We start from the raw sequence: 21090 nt of genomic DNA, 5'->3' as shown, positions 1-21090 counted from the left end.
GTATTAAATTGGCACATTCCACCATGGCAACATGTTAGCCGCAGGAGAGATCTGAAGCCCAGGGTTTACACCATTCATTCTCCCCACCCATTTCTTTACATCCCTGCCTGAAAAATTGAAATGATGAGAACACGATGATTTGGGCCCAAACTCAAGATATATGTGGATGTGGAAAGAACCATATATATTAGGAGGGAAAATTGAGGCAGGCCACGGGAGGAGAGGAGGAGGGGACCAGAGGGAAGACATCGGGCCCCGGACTCCTTCTGGAGGCTCAGAGATGCCAGGATTCCAGGGGGTCTCACAGCATGAAAAAGACCTGACTACATTAGTTATTAGCAGCCAGAATGCAGGTGGTCAGGCAGTTGCTGGAAATGCATTTATATCCTGAGAGTCGGCATCCTGGGGCAAGCCAGGTGTGGGCAGGAGGGCCCCTAAGTCGTCCCCACGAAGAGAGATCCAAGGGGCTGAAAAGCGAGAAAGTGGTGTCATCAGAAAGGGGTGACTCAGAGGAGACCCTCTGAGTCTCTGGCCACACATTTCTGTGTCTCTCTGTCTTTGTCTTACTCTCTAGGTGTCTCTGTTCCCTTCCCTCTGGGTCTCTGTCCCCCTCCTCCCGGGCCTCTGTTCCCCTTCCTCTGGTTTCTGTCCTCCCCTTTCTCTGGGTCTTTGTCCCTCTCTTTCAGGGTCACCGTCCCCCCTCCCTCTGGGTCTCTGTCCCTCTCTCTCAAGATCTCTGTCCTCCCAGGTGTGTGTCCCCCTCTCTTTTGAGGTCTCTGTCCCTCCTTCTGAGGCTCTCTTCCTCTTCCTGCTCCCCACCTGGCAGCCCATTCCTCATTCTCCTCCACAGTAGAGCTCCTCCTGCAGCTGCTGCCGTGAGCAGCAAGAAGCCGATGACGATTCCAACCACAGGCACTGAGGACTTGGCTGGAGATTCTGTAGCCAGAGAATGCGATCAGCTGTTGAATAAACCCTCCACCCCATCTGAACCAGGACAGAGAGCTAGTGCCTTCCATCCTCAGACCACCAAGTGACTGGGGGTGGGGGTGGGGGTGGGGGTGGGGGTGGGCAGAACAGCCAGTCAGCTGGTGCTGTGGGTCTGGGCAGGATGCTCCCAGGTTGGATGTTAAGAACCAGCCACAGCAATAGAGATCTCAGTCACACTGGCAAGGGACCTGTAGCAGCAGGGTGGGTGGTGTTCTGACTCAGGAAGGAGGGGCAGGCACAGAGCAGCAGCAGGTCAGTCTCTTGAAGGACTGGCAGTAGCAAGGTAGTAGATGGTCAGTCTTGGTGAGGATTGACAGTGGCAGGCAACAAATGGGCAGATTCCATGAAGACCAGCAGCAGCAGGATCGAAGACAGTCAGACTCAGGGAGGACTGGCCATTGTGGTTAACAGGTGTTCATACTCAGTGAGGCCAGGAGCAGCAGAATGGAAGGCAGTTAGACTTGGGGAAGACAAGCCACACAGGATAGAAGGTCATCAGGCTTTGGGAGAATTGGCAGTAGTGGGGCACAAGTCAGACTCAGGAAGGATTGCTGCGGCAGTGGGACAAAAGGCAATCAGAAATAAGGAAGATCATCACTCTGCAGGACCTCACCCAGCTCCACCATGAGGGGCTGTGGCAGCCCCGCATGCTGCACAAGGCAGCGGTAGTGGTGCTCGTCGCCACTTTTAACTGTTAATGATGACCAGGCGTGGAAAGAGCCATCGCCGTTGGGGCCAAAGTCACCCTCTCCAGAACCAGCTGCGAGCCCATTCCGTAGGAATCGAAGTTGCAGCTCCGGGGGGTAGAAGGAGAAGGCACTGCAGGTGAGCACGGAAAAGCCAGGGCTGCTGGGTCGGGCCTTCAGACGCATGGAGGGCGGCTCTGCAGAAAAACAGGCCAAGAAGCCTAAGCCCCAAGCCCCAACCCCCAGGGCCAGGCCCAGTGCAGAGCTGGATAGGGACACAGAGAGGCCTCCATTCATTATGCCCTGCATTACGTTGAGCCTGAAGAATATAGTGATAAAGGGAAAAGGACTTTCCCAGGACAATAGAGACCCAACCTGTCTACCCTGAGAGTATCCCCTTGAGACTCCATCTCTCATAGACATGTACTGAGCAACTATCATGTACCACATGCTGTTCTAGGCATTGGGCACACAGCAATGAGCAAGAGACAAATTACTGTCTTCATGGAGCTTATATTCTAATGAAACAAATGCATGAAAGGGAAACAGACTGTGAAAATGTTGTGATGAAAGAACATAAGACATACCCTACATTCATTAAAAAGATAGTAAGATGATATTGTGAAAAATTTCATGTCAACACATTTGAAAATTTAAATGAACTATACACATTCCTGAGAAATACAACCTTCCAAAACTGACACAAGAAAAAATTAAGGACTTGAGTAGTCTTATAACTATTTAAAATTTCTAATCCATAATTTAAAACTTTTCAACAAATAAAATTTCATGTTCAGATGACATCAATTAGTAAATTCTTCAGAACTACTAAAGAGGAAATAGTACTACCTTTATACAAACTCTTTCAGGGAATAGAAAAAGAGGAAATGCTTTCCCAACACATTTTATGAGGCCAAAAAAATCTTTTTTTTTTTTCTTTTTGTCTTTTTCATGACCGGCACTCAGCCAGTGAGTGCACCGGCCAGTCCTATATAGGATCCGAACCCGCGGCGGGAGCGTTGCTGCGCTCCCAGTGCCGCACTCTCCCGAGTACGCCACGGGCTCGGCCCCAAAAAAATCTTTTTTTTTTTTTTTTGTGTGACCAGCACTCAGCCAGGGAGTGCACCGGTCATTCCTATATGGGATCCGAACCCGCGGTGGGAGCGTTGCTGCGCTCCCAGCGCCGCACTCTCCCGAGTGCACCATGGGCTCGGCCCCCAAAAAATCTTGATAACAAAATTTAACAAGGACACTACGAAAAAGGGATTTTTTTTTTTTTTTTTTTGTGGCTGGCTGGCAGGGGATCCAAATCCTTGACCTTGGTGTCATTGTGCTCTAACCAACTGAGCTAACTAACCAGACCCAAGAAAGGGAATTTAAAGCCAATGTTTCTCATGGAAATAGACTAAAAATCCTTAAACATAATATTAGCAGATAGAATCCAGTAATTTATATAAAGGATAATACATCATGATCAAGTGAAGTTTATTCCAGGAATGGAAGGTTGGTTTAACATTGAAAAATCAGTCAATGTAATTCACCACATTAACAGAATAAAGGGAAAAAAGTAAATGATCATTTGATAAAATTTACCACCATTCATGAAAAAACAAACACTTCTTAGTAAGCTAATAGTTGAAGGGAACTTCCTTAATTTGACAATAGACAACAAAATACCTATAGCTAATATCACACTTAGTGGTAAAATGTTTAATATCTTCCCCATGAGCTTGAGAATGCATGGTGTTCATTATCATCCTTTCTATTTAGCATTGTACTGGGAATTCTAGCCAGTGCAATAAGATAAGAAAATGAAATTAAAAAATATTAAAATTGGCAAAGAAAATAAATAAAACATGTCAAAGATGAGATAATCCAAAAGAATCTAGAAAAACTTTATTAGAAATAAGAGAATTCAGCAAAGTTCCTGGATAAGAGATACATATAAAAGTCAGCAGTATTTGTATAAACTAGCTACAGTTAGAAAGTGAAATTTTTAAGAAATGCCCTTTACAGAATCATCAAAAATGTTGAACACTTAGGAATAAATCTAAGCAAAGTGGTGTAAGATCTCTACACTGAAAATGACAAAATATTACTGAGAGAAATTAAAGGACACCTAAGTAAGTAAAGGAATGTACTGTGTTCATGGATAATAAGACTTAATATTGTTACAATGTCAATTCACTCCACCTTGATCTATAGATACTATTCAATCACAATCAAAATCCCCAAAGTACGGGCCGGCCCATGGCTCACTCGGGAGAGTGCAGTGCTGATAACACCAAGGCCATGGGTTCGGATCCCATATAGGGATGGCTGGTTGGCTCACTTGGTAAGCTTGGTGCTGACAACACCAAGTCAAGGGTTAAGATCCCCTTACCAGTCATCTTAAAAAAAAAAAAAAAACCCAAAAGTATTTTTTTGTTGTTGGAAATCAACAAGCAGCTGTTAAAATATATAGAAAAGCGAATGACCTAGAATAATGGAGGCTACAAAGCTGTCGGAGTTAATTACTAGATATAAAAACTTTCTATAAAAGCTACATTAATCAAGAGAGAAAGGTATTGGCACAACATCAGTCCAATAGATCAGTAGAAGAGAGTGTAGAAGCAGGTCCACATGTAATTTACGAAAAAGGCTCCAATGCAATTCAGTGAAGGAGAGGAGATAATGGTCTGGCAACAAATGATACGAGGTCAACAGGATACATGTATTTGACCCCTTACTTCACCATTACACGCAACTTAAGATGGATGATACAGCCAGATGCTATTTATCAACAAAGCTCGAGAAGACATAGGTGAACACCTTCATAACTTTCTGACTGGAAAGATTTCTTCATAACTTTGAGAGAGGAAAAATTTCTTAGAGAGAAAACGTGACTTCCGGTCAAGATGGCGGAATAGACGGTCCCTAGCGTCACTCTCTCCCACAAATCAACTGATTTAAACCACAAAAACATAACATCAAGTGCATATGGAATGGGGAGACGTCCAGCAGGAGAGGCAGAAGCTCCGCGGAAACCACATGCCCTGCGGGGCGCCATCGCACAATCTGGCAGATAAGCTTCACCGCCACCAGCCGGCTCCATTCCTAACCCGGCCCAGTGCGCAGAGTGGGGAGACGTCCGGCAGGGGAGGCAGAGGCTCCGCAGAAACCACACACCCCGTGGGGCCGCCACTGCGTGATCCAGCAGGTAGGCTTCACTGCAGGCACCCGGCTCCATTCCCAGCCTGGCCTAGTGCACTCAGAGCAGGGAGACGTCCAGCAGGGGAGGCGGGAACTCCACGGGGACCACACTGCTGCCGTGATCCAGCAGCGTGGCCCAAAGTGTACGGAGCACAGAGTCGTCCAGCAAGGGAGATAGAAGCTCCGTAGAGTCCACACACCCTGTGGGGGAGCTGCCGCCGTGCGATCCAACAACAGGTAAGCTTCACCGCCGCCACCCAGCTCCATCCCAAGCCCGGCCTAGCATGCATAGAGCAGGGAGACATTCTGCAGGGGAAGGGGAAGCTCTGCAGAGACCACACGCTCTGCGGTGCCTTGGCGCATCCCAGCAGCTCGGGCCAGAGCACACGGAACAGGGAGAAGTCCAGCACAGGAGGTGGAAGCTCAGCAGAGACCACACACCCTGCGGTGCCGCCCCGTGATCCAGCAGCCCAGCAGAGTCAAAGCTGACCAGAGAGGTGGCTCCCTGGAGAGGCCTAAGACCCGAGGCAACCACACATGCAAGGCACTAGTGGCCAACTGAGCAGTCACTGAGGTAGGCATACCAAATTGGCAACCACAGCAACATCTTAGTCAGTCAATAGTGTCAAACTTGTGGACTGTGAAACCCCCTGCCACAATGAATAAACATCAAAAAAAAGATACCAGAAATACGAAAAATCAAGAAAGTACACCACCAAAGGATAATAACTCTCAAGCTCTAGATCCTATAGAACAAGAAGCCCTTGAAATAACTGACAAGGAATTTCGAGTGATAATTCTAAGGAAACTGAATGAGATACAAGAAAACTCAGCTAGACATCATGATGAAATGAGGAAAAGTATACAGGACCTGAAAGAGGAAATGTACAAGGAAATCAATGTCCTGAAAAAAAATGTAGCAAACTTGCTGAACTGAAGAAGTTATTCAGCGAAATAAAAAACACAATGGAGAGTTTAACCAGCAGGCTTGCGGAATTGAAGAGAGAACCTCTGAACTTGAAGATGGGCTGTTTGAAATAACACAAGCAGACAAAAAAAAAGAAAAAAGAAACAAAGGCATTGAAGAAAATATGAGAGAGATATCAGACAACCTTAAGCACTCAAATATCTGAGTCATGGGTATTCCAGAAGGGGAGGAAAAAGGAGATTGCATTGAAAACATATTCAACAAAATAGTGGCAGAAAACTTCCCAGGTATAGGAAAAATCACAGATCTTCAGATTCAGGAAGCTCAACGATCCCCAAACGTATCCAACGCAAAAAGGTCTTCTCCAAGACATGTTATAGTCAAATTGACAAAACTCAAAGACAAAGTGAGAATCTTTTTTTTTTTTTTTCTTGTCTTTTTTCGTGACCGGCACACAGCCAGTGAGTGCACCGGCCAGTCCTATATAGGATCCGAACCTGCGGCGGGAGCTTCGCCGCGCTCCCAGCACCGCACTCTCCCGAGTGCGCCACGGGCTCGGCCCCAAAGTGAGAATCTTAAAAACTGCAAGAGAGAAGCGTCAAATCACCTATAAGGGAGCACCAATCAGGCTAACATCAGACTTTTCATCACAAACCCTAAAAGCCAGAAAGGAATGGGATGATATATTCAAAATACTAAAAGACAGAGATTCCCAGCCAAGAATACTCTACATGCAAGGCTATCCTTCCAAAATGAAGGGCAAAGAGTATATTTCTCAGACAAACAAAAACTGCGGGAGTTCACCACCACACGACCCCCTTACACGAAATTCTCAAGGGAGTACTGGGTTTGGTTCCTGAAAAATAACTACCACTACCTTAAAAACCCAAGAAAAATCAAAACCCACTAGTATAATAAAAATGGCATTCAAGAAGAGAAAACAAACAAACAAAAAGGCTATCTACAACCTAAGGAACCAACAAACACAGAAAACAAACAGTAAATCAGAAAGCAAGGAACAAAAGACACCTAAGACAACCAAACAATAATCAATAAAATGCTAGGAATAAATCAACACTTTTCAATAACAACTCTTAACGTAAAAGGCTTAAATTCCCCAATCAAAAGACACAGACTGGCTGACTGGATTAAAAAGGAGGACCCAACTATATGCTGCCTACAAGAGACCCACCTCACCCATAAAGACTCACATGGACTAAGAGTAAAAGGATGGAAAAAGATGTACCATGCAAACAGAAAAGAAAAACGAGCTGGAGTAGCTATTCTTATATCTGACAAAATAGACTTTAAACTAAAAACCATAGAAAGAGACAATGAGGGACACTACTTAATGATAAAAGGACTGATCCATCAAGAAGCCATAACAATCATAAATATGTACGCACCCAATGTTGGAGCAGCCAGATTTATAAAACAAACTCTATTAGATCTAAAGAAGGAAATAGACACTAATACCATAATAGACAGATCATCTAGGCAAAGAATCAGTAGAGAAACATAAGATCTAAACAAGACTCTAGACCAATTGGAATTGGCAGATATCTACAGAACATCCCATCCAACAACCTCAGATATTCATTCTTCTCATCAGCACATGGATCATTCTCCAGGATAGATCACATATTAGGTCACAAATCAAGTCTCAAAAAATTCAAAAAAACTGGAATTATCCCATGTATTTTCACAGACCACAATGGATTAAAACTAGAAATCAATAACAAACGAAAGTCTGGAAACTATACAAACACATGGAAATTAAACAGCATTCTACTTAATGACATATGGGTCCAAGAAGAAATTAAGCAGGAAATCAAAAAATTTACTGAAACTAATGAAAATAATGATACATCATACCAAAACCTGTGGGATACTGCAAAAGCAGTACTAAGGGGGAAATTTATTGCATTAAATGCTCACCTCAGAAGAATGGAAAGATGGCAAGTGAACAACCTAACACTTCACCTTAAAGAACTAGAAAAACAAGAACAATCCAAACCTAAAGTTAGCAGACGGAAAGAAATCATTAAGATCAGAGCAGAACTTAATGAAATTGAAACCCAAAAAACAATACAAAAGATCAATGAATCAAAAAGTTGGTTTTTTGAAAAGATAAATAAAATTGACAAACCATTAGCATGGCTAACAAAAAAAAAGAAGAGAGAAGATTCAAATAACAAAAATTAGAAATGAAAAAGGTGATATTACAACTGATTCATCTGAAATACAAGGAATCATTCGAGACTACTATAAACAACTATACGCCAACAAATTTGAAAATCTGGAGGAAATGGATAAATTTCTGGACACACACAAGCTCCCAAAACTGAGCAATGAAGACGTAGAAAATCTGAACAGACCAATAACAATAAAGGAGATTGAAGCTGTTATCAGAAGGCTCCCAACAAAGAAAAGCCCAGGACCAGATGGATTCACAGCAGAATTTTACCAAACATTCAAAGAGGAATTGACACCGATTCTTTACAAATTATTCCAAAAGATTGAACCAGATGCAAATCTCCCAAACTCATTCTATGAAGCAAACATCATCCTGATACCAAAACCAGGTAAAGATATAACCAAAAAAGAAAACTACAGGCCGATATCCTTGATGAATATAGATGCAAAAGTCCTCACTAAAATACTAGCAAACAGAATACAGCAACACATACGTAAAATTATTCACCACGATCAAGTGGGATTCATTCTAGGGTTGCAAGGTTGGTTCAACATATGCAAATCAATAAATGTGATACACCATATTAATAAACTCAAACACAAGGACCATATGATCATCTCTATAGATGCTGAAAAAGCATTTGATAAAATTCAACATTCATTCATGACAAAGACCCTATATAAGTTAGGTATAGATGGAAATTATCTCAAGATAATCAAAGCCATATATGATAAACCCACTGCCAATATCATCCTGAATGGGGAAAAGCTGAAAGCTTTTCCTTTAAGAACAGGAACTAGACAAGGATGCCCACTCTCACCACTCCTATTCAACACAGTGTTGGAAGTACTAGCCAGAGCAATCAGAGAAGAGAAGGAAATAAAGGGCATCCAGATTGGAAAAGATGAAGTCAAACTGTCCCTGTTTGCAGATGACATGATCCTATATATCGAACAGCCTAAAGCCTCTACAAAAAAACTCTTGGAGGTGATAAATGATTTCAGCACAGTAACAGGATACAAAATCAACACACAAAAATCAGTAGCATTTCTTTTCTCCAATAGTGAACATGCAGAACGAGAAATCAAGAAAGCCTGCCCATTTACAATAGCCACCAAAAAAATAAAATACTTAGGAATTGAGTTAACCAAGGATGTGAAAAATCTCTATAATGAGAACTACAAACCACTGCTGAGAGAAATTAGAGAGGATACAAGAAGATGGAAAGATATCCCATGCTCTTGGATTGGAAGAATCAACATAGTGAAAATGTCCATACTACCCAAAGTGATATACAAATTCAATGCAATCCCCATCAAAATTCCAATGACATTTTTTTCAGAAATGGAAAGAACTATCCAGACATTTATATGGAATAACAAAAGACCACACAGAGCCAAAGCAACGCTGAGCAAAAAAAATAAAGCTGGAGGCATAACACTACCTGACTTTAAACTATACTACAAAGCTATAATATCCAAAACAGTACGGTACTGGCATAAAAACAGACACACTGATCAATGGAATAGAATAGAGAATCCAGAAATCAACTCACACACCTACAGCCATCTGATCTTTGACAAAGGCACCAAGCCTATACACTGGGGAAGAGACTGCCTCTTTAGCAAATGGTGCTGGGAGAACTGGATATCAATATGCAGGAGAATGAAACTAGACCCATACCTTTCACCATACACTAAAGTCAACTCAAAATGGATTAAAGAATTAAATATACACCCTGAAACAATAAAACTTCTTAAAGAAAACATAGGAGAAACACTTCAGGAAGTAGGACTGGACACAGATTTCATGAATACGACCCCAAAAGCATGGGCAACCAAAGGAAAAATAAACAAATGGGATTATATCAAACTAAAGAGCTTCTGCACAGCAAAAGAAACAATTAACAGAGTTAAAAGACAACCAACAGATTGGGAGAAAATATTTGCAAAATATACATCTGACAAAGGATTAATATTCAGAATATACAAGGAACCCAAACAACTTTACAAGAAAAAAACAAGCAACCCAATTAAAAAATGGGCAAAAGAGCTAAGTAGGCATTTCTCTAAGGAAGATATACAAATGGCCAACAGACAGATGAAAAAATGCTCAACATCACTCAGCATCCGGGAAATGCAAATCAAAACCACACTGAGATACCATCTCACCCCAGTTAGAATGGCTAAAATCCAAAAGACTCTGAACGATAAATGCTGGCGAGGTTGCAGAGAAAAAGGAACCCTCATACATTGTTGGTGGGACTGCAAAATAGTGCAGCCTCTATGGAAAATGGTATGGAGGTTCCTCAAACAATTGCAGATAGATCTACCATACGACCCAGCTATCTCACTGCTGGGAATACACCCAGAGGAATGGAAATCATCAAGTCGAAGGTATACCTGTTCCCCAATGTTCATCGCAGCACTCTTTACAATAGCCAAGAGTTGGAACCAGCCCAAATGTCCATCATTGGATGAGTGGATACGGAAACTGTGGTATATCTACACAATGGAATACTACTCAGCTATAAAAACGAATGAAATACTGCCATTTGCAACAACATGGATGGACCTTGAGAGAATTATATTAAGTGAAACAAGTCAGGCTCAGAAAGAGAAATACCACATGTTCTCACTTATTGGTGGGAGCTAAAAATAAATAAATAAATTCACACACACACACACAAAAAAACCAGCGGGGGGGAAGAAGACATAACAACTACAGTTCCTTGAAGTTGATACGACAAGCAAACAGAAAGGACAGTGTTGGGTGGCAGGGAGGAGAGGGAGGAGGGAGAGAGGTTTTGGTAATGGGCCACAGTAATCAACCACACTGTATATTGACAAAATGAAAAACAAAACAAACAAAAAAAAAACAATAAATGAATGAATGTTAAAAAAAAAAGGAAAAAGAAAACGCAAAAAATCTATAGCATAAAAGACTGATTAAAAAAAAAAACTGACAAAGGACTCATAGCTAGAATATATTAAGAACTTAAATAAGGAAGACCCGAAACTACAAAACTCCTAGCAGAGAGGAAAGGCCCCATATCATTGGTCTTGGCAATGATTTCCTGCATATGACACCATAAACACAGGCAACAAAGCAAAGATAGACAAGTTTTTTTTTTTTTTTTTTTAAAGATGACTGGTAAGGGGATCTCAACCCTTGGCTTGGTGTTGTCAGCACCACGCTCAGCCAGTGAGCGAACCGGCCATCCCTATATGGGATCCGAACCCGTGGCCTTGGTGTTATCAGCACCGCACTGTCCCGAGTGAGCCACAGGCCGGCCCAAAGATAGACAAGTTTAACAGAGTGAAAAGGCAACCTATGGCATAGGAGAAAATATTTGTGAACCATATATGTGATAAGAGGTTAATATCCTAAAAATATAAAGAACAACTCAATAATAAAAAAATATAGAATCTAATTAAAAATGGGCAAAGGGGATTGGAGTGGCCCTGCCCCGGGCTGGGCATTGCTGCTGACTTCCTCCACTGAGGGTGGCTCTCTGCAATCTCTGATCTCGGTGGCAGGTGCTCTGCAGAAAACAAACTTAGCACTTTCTTACTAAGTGGGAAGCCAAGCAACTTTTCACTCCAACAGTTGCCTCTCTGGTGAGCTGGCAAAATTTGCTGCATAGTCAGGTCAACTGGAAAGGGCCAGGCTGCTGGTCATCAGCAGTTCTGCATCCTGCTTCATATTTACTATTGTTTTTCAGCAAATATGTATTGTCCTCTGTGTGGTGCTCACACCCACGTTCTTTTTTGCCTCCAAGGTATTTACAATATAGACTAAATCTGAGCACAGAAAATCTCTGTGGCCTTTGGTTCTGTTTAACACCCCCCCCCCCGCAATATTAAAAAGAATTAAATTCTGAGCAGTGGTTTCTGATTTAATCTAAGTTTTAATGGCCAGAACCAATCAACTGCCAAAAAATAAAAATAAAAATAAATTAATGGCAACAAATCCACCCCCAACCCCACATTTTAGAGATTCTTAATCCATATTAACTCTAGATGGGTTTTAGGGAATTTGAGAGGCCTTAACATTATGTGAAAATTTTTGTATGTTTATTTTCTAGGATAAGTATCTTAGCTTTCATCATATTTTCAAATGGGGTTAAAACTCAAGATTACAAATAACAACAATACAGCCCCCCGCTGCTAAATGTGACTGGCTTTAAAAAAAATAAAAATGAAAACAACAACAGAAATTAAATAAATTTAAAAAAGCAAAAGGACTTGAATAGACATTTTCGGCAAAAAAGGCATACAAATGACCTACACGGATAGGAAAAGATGCTCAGCGTTACTAGTCATTAGGGAAGTGCAAATCAGAAGCACAGTGAGAGACCCCCTCACGCCTGTTAGGATGGCTGTCGTCAAAAACAAACAAACAAACAGAAAAAACGAAAACAGAAAATAATACGTGTTGGTCAGAATGTGGAAAACTGAAACCCTTATGTTGGTGACAGTGTAAAATGGCGCAGCCACTATGGAAAACAGTATGGAGGTTCCTCAAAAAAATAAAAATAGCACTATCATATGATGCAGCCATTCCACTTCTGGGTATTATCGAGAAGAGTTGAAATCAGGATCTTAAAGAGAGATCTGCATTCCCATGTTCACAGCATTACTCACAAGAGCCAAGAGGTGGAAACAACCTAAATGTCCACTGACAGATGAACAGATAAAGAAAATGTTGTCATAAATACAATGGAATACTCTTCAGTGTTAAAAAAGAAGGAAATCCTGTTATATGTTACAAGATGAATAAACACTCGAGGGCATGACACTAAGTGAAGAAAGCCAATCACAGAAAGACAAATGCTGCACGTCCACTTTCACCAGGCACCTAAAATAGTCAAAATGGTTGAGGGAGGGCCTAACCAGATAGCTTAGCCGGTTAGAGCGCAGCCTTATAATGCCAAGGTCATGGTTTGGTTCCCTGTGCCAGCAAGTCACCAAAAATAAAATACAATAAAGTAGTAAAAACCTTTTTTTTTTTTTTTTTTTGTAGCTGGCCGCTTTGGGGACCCGAACCTTTAGATCTCAGTATTTTAACACTGTGCGCTAACCAACTGAGCTAACCAGCCAGACCCCAAATAGTCAATAAATACTCAATATAATAGTCAAACTCCTGGAAGCAGAGCATGGAATGGTGGCTGCCAGGGATTAAGGGGAAAAGGAAATGGGGCATTGTTGTACAGAACTTCAGGGCTGGCCAGTTGGCTCAGCTGGTTAGAGCACAGTGATATAACACCAAGGTCATAGGGTCACAGGTTCAGATCCCTGTACCGGCCAGCTGCTAAGAAAAAAAAAAGGTACATTCAAGAAGCCAATCACGTGACGAGGTGCTCAACATCACTAGTCATCAGATAATGAAAGATGAAGCCACACTGTGATACCACTACACACCCACCAGAATGGTTAAAATTCAAGACAGACAATACCCAACTCTGCGGTACAGCAACTGGAATTCTCACACACTGCTAGTGAGAGCGTAAACTCGTTGGATCACTGTAAGAAAACGTTTGGCACGATCTACTGAAACTAATTGTACGCCTACCCTACGACCCAGCAATTCCATTCATAAATAAAAATACAAATCCATTAAAAGACATGTACAAGAATGTTCATAGCATTCATAATCACCCCAAATTGGAAACCAACTACAGGTCCATTGATTAAGTGATCAACTGTGATATCAACCATGCAATGGAATAAAAACAAACGAACTGCCAGCACAACAACACAGATAAGTCTCACAGACACAATGGCAAGGGAAAGAAGCCAGACGCACAAGAGCACATGCTCATATTTATATGAAGTTCAAAAACAGGTAGAAATGCAAAATTTTGGAACCAAAAAAACTTCAAAAAACCCCCAAAATAACAATGGCGATTGAAATCAGGATAGCTGTTGACTGTGGGGGGTGCTGAATGGGGCGGGACACACGGGAGTCTTCTGGGTACTGGAAATGTGTTATGTCTTCATCTGGGGCAGGCAGGTAACATGGGTTTGGGTAAAAACTGATCAAGTAGGTGAGGGATACCTCAATTAAAAAAGAAAAAAATTAAAAGAGCAATAATGGATAAATGAACAAAACAGTGACATGAAGGACAATAATGGGGTGGGGTGAGGACATATTTTAGCCAGGATGGTCCGGAACGGCTCTGCTGAAGAGCTGACATGCAAGATTAAAGCTAAATTAGGATGGGAAGGACGCAGTCAAGACAAGACCCCAAGAAAGGGAATCCCAAGCAGAGGGAAGAGCAAATGCAAAGGCCTTGAGGAAGGAAAGGCCTTGACCTGCGGGAGGAAAGGGAGAAGACCACTCTAGTTGAGGCACTGTGAAGTCACAGTGGTGGGAAGCAGCGGGACCATGGAGGCCATGGAATAGAGTTTGGATTTTATCATAAGACTAGTAGGAAGCTATTGGAGGGCTTCAAGCAGCAAAGTGATGGGAGAGAAACAATTTTTCTTTTTTTGATTAATTCTTCCATTTTAAAAAAATATAAGCACATGGAGTATGTATCCAGAGGGGACTGTATGCAGGGGAGGGGCAGGGTCAGCTACGGGTGAACAAAGACCCCTCTGGATTCTAAGGCCGGTAAAGAGATCTGAACCCTTGACCCTGGTGTTACACGGCCTGTTCTAACCAACTGAGCTAACCCGCCAGCCCCCTAATTCAAATAACTTTATTTATTTATTTAAAAAGATGACCGGTAAGGGGATCTCAACCCTTGGCTTGGTGTTGTCAGCACCACGCTCAACCAGTGAGCTAACCAGCCATCCCTATAAAGGATCCAAACCCGGGGCCTTGGTGTTATCAGCACCACACTCTCTGGAGTGAGCCATGGGTCGGCCCTCAATTTACTGTGTTTTAAAGTTATTGAAGGGCCGGCAAACAAACAAAAAACACAGTAAATTGACTCCACATCCCTTTAGGGATATAACCTAAGGACAAAAAAACTGCCAAGATAGGGCCGAGCCCGTGGCGCACTTGGTAGAGTGCTGCGCTGGCAGCGCGGCGACGCTCCCGCCGCGGGTTCGGATCCTATATAGGACTGACCGGTGCACTCACTGGCTGAGTGCCGGTCACGAAAAAACGACAAAAAAAAAAAAAAAAAAAAACTGCCAAGAAATCTTAAACTGTTTTAAGCACCCAATCATATTGTTGGTAATAACATACATACACATACACACACATTAGCATAAAGCAAGCAAGTAATTACGTTAATTACTTAATCAAGGGGGACTTATATACTATGTCATTAGAAGCCAAAATTTTCAGAGAAAAAGAAAAGAAATAGAGACACAAAAACAAAGAAACTAAATAAAAGCCCCCAAATTTAAATTTGATGTGTCAGTATCAGTATGAACTCATGATGGATTTTCTCTTTAAAAAATTAAGTTTCTCACCGTACCTCACAAATATGTACAGGTAAATGTTAAAAATTCTTTAATTGAAAAATAGTTTCTACAGTCCACAATAATTTATATTTCGGGCCGGCCCGTGGCTCACTCGGGAGAGTGCGGTGCTGATAACACCAAGGCCGTGGGTTCGGATCCCATATAGGGATGGCAGGTTGCTCACTGGGTGAGCGTGGTGCTGACAACACCAAGTCAAGGGTTAAGATCCCCTTACCGGTCATCTTAAAAAAAAAAAAAAATAATAATAATAATAATTTCAAATAGCTAGTAGAGAGGATTTCGAATGTTACCAACACAAAGAAATGACGAATGTTTGAGATGATGGATATACTAATCCATTATGATTGGTGTCTTTATGAGAAGAGGTCAGGACACAGACACACACAGAGGGAAGATCATGTAGGGACCAAGGAAGAAGACAGCCATCCGCAAACCAAGGAGAGATACCGCAAAAGAAACCCACCCTGCCAACACCTTGATCTCAGATTTCTGGCCTCTGGAATTGCACCTGCACATACGCACAACCACCCAGGAAGTTTTCTTGCCACAAAAATCGAACCAGAGGCCGGCCCGTGGCTCACTCGGGAGAGTGTGGTGCTGATAACACCAAGGCCACGGGTTCGGATCCTATATAGGGATGGCCGGTTCGCTCACTGGCTGAGCGTGGTGCTGACAACACCAAGCCAAGGGTTGAGATCCCCTTACCGGTCATCTTAAAAAAATAAATAAATAAATAAATAAAAATCGAACCAGAATCAGATCAAGCTTTTAGACGGAACCACGACAGAAAGAAGGCCATGTTCAGCAACATCACAAGGACGCAAACGGCAAAATCCAGCCTTGCAAAACTCAACAGGACAAACAACTGACGTTCTTCAAAGCAAAACTACGAGGAAAAAAGAGAGAGAGAGATAGGGAAACCTAAAGATTAAAAGACACTCAAGATCACAAAACTTAAATTAACTCAAAATGGAATGTGAAATGCAAAACTATAAAACTCTTAGCAACAACAACAAAAACCTCCTAGAGATGACATAGGAGGAGGTGATCTTGGGTTTGGTTAGGACTTTTGAGATACAACACCGAAAACATGATCCATGAAAGAAAAAATTGATATGTTAGTCTTCATTAAAATGAAAAACTTCTGCTCAGTGAAAGACATTGTTAAGAGAATGAAAAGACATTAGAGCGCAGCCTCACAACACCAAGGTCATGGGTTAGATCCCCATACAGGCCTGTTGCCAAAACAAACAAACAAAACAATAACAACAACAAAAAGAGAATGAAAAGACAAGCCACAGACTGGAGGAAATATTTGCAAAAAAAAAAATCTATCTAATAAAAGACTGGTATCCAAAATATACAAAGAACTCAAAACTCAACTATAAGAAAAAGATACCAAAGGGAAAATCAACCCATTGAAATATCTGGACCTTGGGTGAATCTTGACTCAAACTTAAAAAGCATTTACAATTAGGGAGATATGAATAGGAACTGGATACCCGATTACATTAACAAATTATAGTTATTTACTTGCAGGCGTGATAACAATTTTGTGATCAAATTTTTATTTCCGGCTGGCCGGTAAGAGGATTTATTATTATTATTATTTTTTTTTTTAAAGATGACCGGTAAGGGGATCTTAACCCTTGACTTGGTGTTGTCAGCACCACGCTCAGCCAGTGAGCTAACTGGCCATCCCTGTATGGGATCCGAACCCACTGCCTTGGTGTTAACAGCACCGCACTCTCCCAAGTGAGCCATGGGCCAGCCCCTATTAATTTTTTTTAAAAGAGACCTTACCTAGTACAGTTACATACAGAAGTATTTATAAACAAAATACCCTGATGTCTGAGACTTACCAAAACTTAATCTGCAGTGGGGTGGAGAAATGGGTGAGGAGGTAGGTGAAATCAGAACGATCATGGATTGGCAATTATTGAGACTCAGCGATGAGGACACATGGGGGGCTTGTTGTACTATTCTCTTTACTTATGTGTGGCTTGAAATTTTCCATAATTAAAAAAGAAAGGAAAATATAGTAGAAAAACTACCTGGTTGAGTCCCACCTTGTCGTTGATGGCACTGGGAATGAATATCTGTGCAACTCCCCAAATGACATCTACCTTTTGCAGAAGCCTAGGAGCCACGGGACAGTGAATGTGGAGCCCCCTTCGCTTCTTGCCCAGGGCCCTCAACAGTGCTTGGCACTGAGAATGCACTCAGCCAATATTTGTTGACTGAATGGGGGTGTAGGGGCCTCTGGGGAAGAAACAGCAGGCTCTACCTACAGAGTCGAGGGAAGGCTTCTCAGAGCTGACATCCAGCCTGGGCCTTAAAGAACAAGGAGGGTTGGAATACGTGGAGGGAGGCAGGAAGGCACTGCAGGCAGGGGAACTGCAGTGTAGACTCTGATGGGCAGGTAGAGACAAGTGCAGCTGGATGTGTCTGATAAGGACATTAAGGCAAGGCAGTTGGGACTTTGTCCTGGGGGTGCTGGGGAGCATGGGAGGGATATGAGCAGGGGACGGGCAGTACTGCTCTGGATGTAGAGAGGTCCTCTGGGAATGTGGGGGCTACTGGCTGCAGTGGGGAGACTAAAGACAGGAGGGAGGCCGGGGTGAGAGCCCAGGGAAGGGAACTGAGGAGGGCCAGGCCGCGGGGACGGAGAGGGAGGCACAGGCCAGAGACTGGGGAGCCGCTCACCCTTCCACTCCAGGTTTCCACGGCCCCTTTCCAGGTGCCCCAGTAGCCGCTGGGGGCAAGAGTTGAGCAGGAAGGTCCTCTCCTTGCTGACCACCTCAGCCTCCTTCATCCATCGGCTACTGACAGCTTGTGCCTCGGGCCAGTCCCCCTCCCAGGTGCCCGTCGTGGTGTTGAACTGCATGAACTCCTCGCCATTCAGGGCAAACTTGGCCGTGGGCACTGAGGCGTTGTGAGGGCCCAATTCACAGCCCAGCAGACCCTGCAAGGTGTAGGGACCTGGGGAGCCCTCACACAGGTAAGCAGAACCCAGGAGCGAGTCCCGTCCTCCCTCAGACCCAGGAGTCCAAGTCTTACCTGCTCCCTCCAGGACTCTCAAAGCTTCCAGAAAGAGCTTCTCCTTGTTCCTCAGGTCTGTGGTCTCTTTCTCCCAATACCAGGACACCTGGTTTTCCCAGACCCAAGCCCCGTAGGGCTCAGCCTCGGCCCGCAGGTTACTGTAGCTCAGGTACTGCTGTGGACCCAGCCAGCCAGATACCCAGAAGGCAGGAGTACCCTGGGCAGGGGAGGACACCGCGGTGACATGGTACAGGAGGGAGAGATGGTTCTCTGCAGAGAGAGGCAGAGGCAAGGAAAGCACATGGGGGTGGGGAGGGGACCTAGGCCGGACCTGGACACCCTGAGAGAGAAGACAACCCAAGGGTGAGAGGAACAAACTCAGAGGGAGGGGGACAGAGACCCAGAGAGAGAAAGAGAGGCCTAGAGAGAGACGAACAGAGGTCCGGAAGGAGGGGGACAGAGGCAGGGAGGGGTGGGAGGGAGAGGACAGAGTCCCAGAGAGAGAGGGAGAGACAGAGACCCAGAGAAAGACAGACAGAGACCCAGAGAGAGAGAAACAGATCCACAGGGAGGGGGACAGAGACCCAGAGAGTAGGCGACAGGTGGTTCCCAGACAGCGACCAAGACCAGGAAAGTGACAAACACAGTGAAGTGCTTGGGGGAAGTGCCGGGCTCCTTTGCTCTTTCCAGGCCTCAGGACCTCCCTCCTCTCCGCCGCGCGCGACCACGGCCCAGGCCCAGGGCGGCCCCTCACCTGAGCCCAGTGTCCCAGGCAGGAAGCAGAGCAGGAGACGGAGCGCCCAGGGCTGTGGCCAGGGGATCCCCATGCTGAGAGGGCGACCTGGGGCGGGAGGGGGCACGTGACTTCTCCAGACCCCCGCCCCGCCCCTCCCTCTTGGGGCACCCGTGGGCACTGCCGAGACCAGGACGCCCGCTGGTTTGGGTTTGGGGGCTCGATCAAGGATGACAACAATGGCCGGCTCCTCAGTGAACTTTCACCCGTAATTTGATCCGTGTTGGTTAATAATTACAGAAACTGGATAGGCTGGGATTCCTTTCTTGGAGCTCGGCCCCAGGAGTCCGGGCCCCCAGCCCCTCCTCCCTCAGACCCAGGAGTCCGGGCCCCCAGCCCCTCCTCCCTCAGACCCAGGAGTCCGGGCCCCCAGCCCCTCCTCCCTCAGACCCAGGAGTCCGGGTCCCCAGCCCCCTCCTCCCTCGGACCCAGGAGTCCGGGCCCCCAGCCCCCTCCTCCCTCGGACCCAGGAGTCCGGGCCCCCAGCGCCTCCTCCTCCCTCAGACCCAGGAGTCCGGGTCTCCAGCCCCTCCTCCCTCAGACCCAGGAGTCCGGGCCCCAGCTCCTCCTCCCTCAGACCCAGGAGTCCGGGCCCCCAGCCCCCTCCTCCCTCAGACCCAGGAGTCCGGGTCCCCAGCCCCCTCCTCCCTCGGACCCAGGAGTCCGGGTCCCCAGCCCCCTCCTCCCTCGGACCCAGGAGTCCGGGCCCCCAGCCCCCTCCTCCCTCGGACCCAGGAGTCCGGGCCCCAGCTCCTCCTCCCTCAGACCCAGGAGTCCGGGCCCCCAGCGCCTCCTCCTCCCTCAGACCCAGGAGTCCGGGCCCCAGCTCCTCCTCCCTCAGACCCAGGAGTCCGGGCCCCCAGCCCCTGGTCCCTCAGACCCAGGAGTCCGGGCCCCCAGCCCCCTCCTCCCTCAGACCCAGGAGTCCGGGCCCCCAGCCCCCTCCTCCCTCAGACCCAGGAGTCCGGGCCCCCAGCCCCTGGTCCCTCAGACCCAGGAGTCCGGGCCCCCAGCCCCTGGTCCCTCAGACCCAGGAGTCCGGGCCCCCAGCCCCTGGTCCCTCAGACCCAGGAGTCCGGGCCCCCAGCCCCTGGTCCCTCAGACCCAGGAGTCCGGGCCCCCAGCCCCCTCCTCCCTCAGACCCAGGAGTCCGGGTCCCCAGTCCCCTCCCTCAGACCCAGGAGTCCGGGACCCCAGCCCCCCTCCCTCAGTGTGGGCCCCCGATCTGCTCACAGCCACGTTCCCTTCCCGCCTGCAGCCCCGGCTGGCTCTCGTGACTGGAGACCCCAGTTCCTCTCTCACATCCTGTCCGGAGACTGCTCCCCTGACTCCAAGAACATGCGACCCCGCCCCCCAGCTGCAGGGCACACCCCAGGCCCTAGGCCCGGCCTCTGTTGTCTTTGTCTCTCTCTTAAAACTTGTCCTTTTCTTTTTTTTCTTTTTTCTGTCTCTTTCTCTGTTGCTCCCTATTTTTTATTTTGAGGGTGTCAGCCACCCAGCAAATTCATGACAAAGCTGGGAATGAAAGCCAACACTCCCAGAGTCCAGAATTTAGAGGTCTCTGGAGCTTCTTTACCTTAGTACACACCCTACGGCCTTCAGTACCTCCTGCTATAAAGCAGCCTCTCCAGATGCCTCCATATTTCCTCCTTGGAACCCCTCCCGCAAGCGTCCTTGCAATGCTCCTGCAGTTGTTCTTTAGTTTCCTTCTGCTATGACTTCAAGAACCACAGTCCTAATAGACTGTGCTATTTTGCTTAGAGGCCCCCTCCAGTCACTCTCTCCCAGCCCACACTCCTGCTAGAATGCCTCCATTCATTGGT

At 45.4% G+C, this 21090-nt stretch overlaps 1 protein-coding gene across 2 annotated transcripts; it reads right to left on the bottom strand.

Annotated features, from left to right (window-relative positions):
- Positions 1-159: 159 nt before the first annotated feature.
- Positions 160-19479, bottom strand: FCGRT (Fc gamma receptor and transporter). Of its 2 annotated transcripts, XM_063090549.1 has the most exons (6): positions 19229-19477; positions 18493-18744; positions 18139-18414; positions 1601-1870; positions 820-936; positions 160-467 (listed from the first exon to the last, which is right to left on the bottom strand). In XM_063090549.1, the coding sequence occupies exons 1-6, from the start codon at positions 19299-19301 to the stop codon at positions 358-360; spliced, it is 1098 nt and encodes a 365-aa protein (XP_062946619.1). In that variant the 5' UTR covers positions 19302-19477; the 3' UTR covers positions 160-357. The 2 variants fall into 2 exon arrangements, with proteins under 2 accessions (XP_062946619.1, XP_062946620.1); XM_063090550.1 differs by lacking the exon at positions 18139-18414 and having other exon boundaries at positions 19229-19479.
- Positions 19480-21090: the final 1611 nt, after the last annotated feature.

This window comes from Cynocephalus volans, chromosome 3 (assembly GCF_027409185.1).
Source record: "Cynocephalus volans isolate mCynVol1 chromosome 3, mCynVol1.pri, whole genome shotgun sequence".
Taxonomy (NCBI): Eukaryota; Metazoa; Chordata; class Mammalia; order Dermoptera; family Cynocephalidae; genus Cynocephalus; species Cynocephalus volans.
This window is presented reverse-complemented; position numbering and strand designations above follow the sequence as displayed.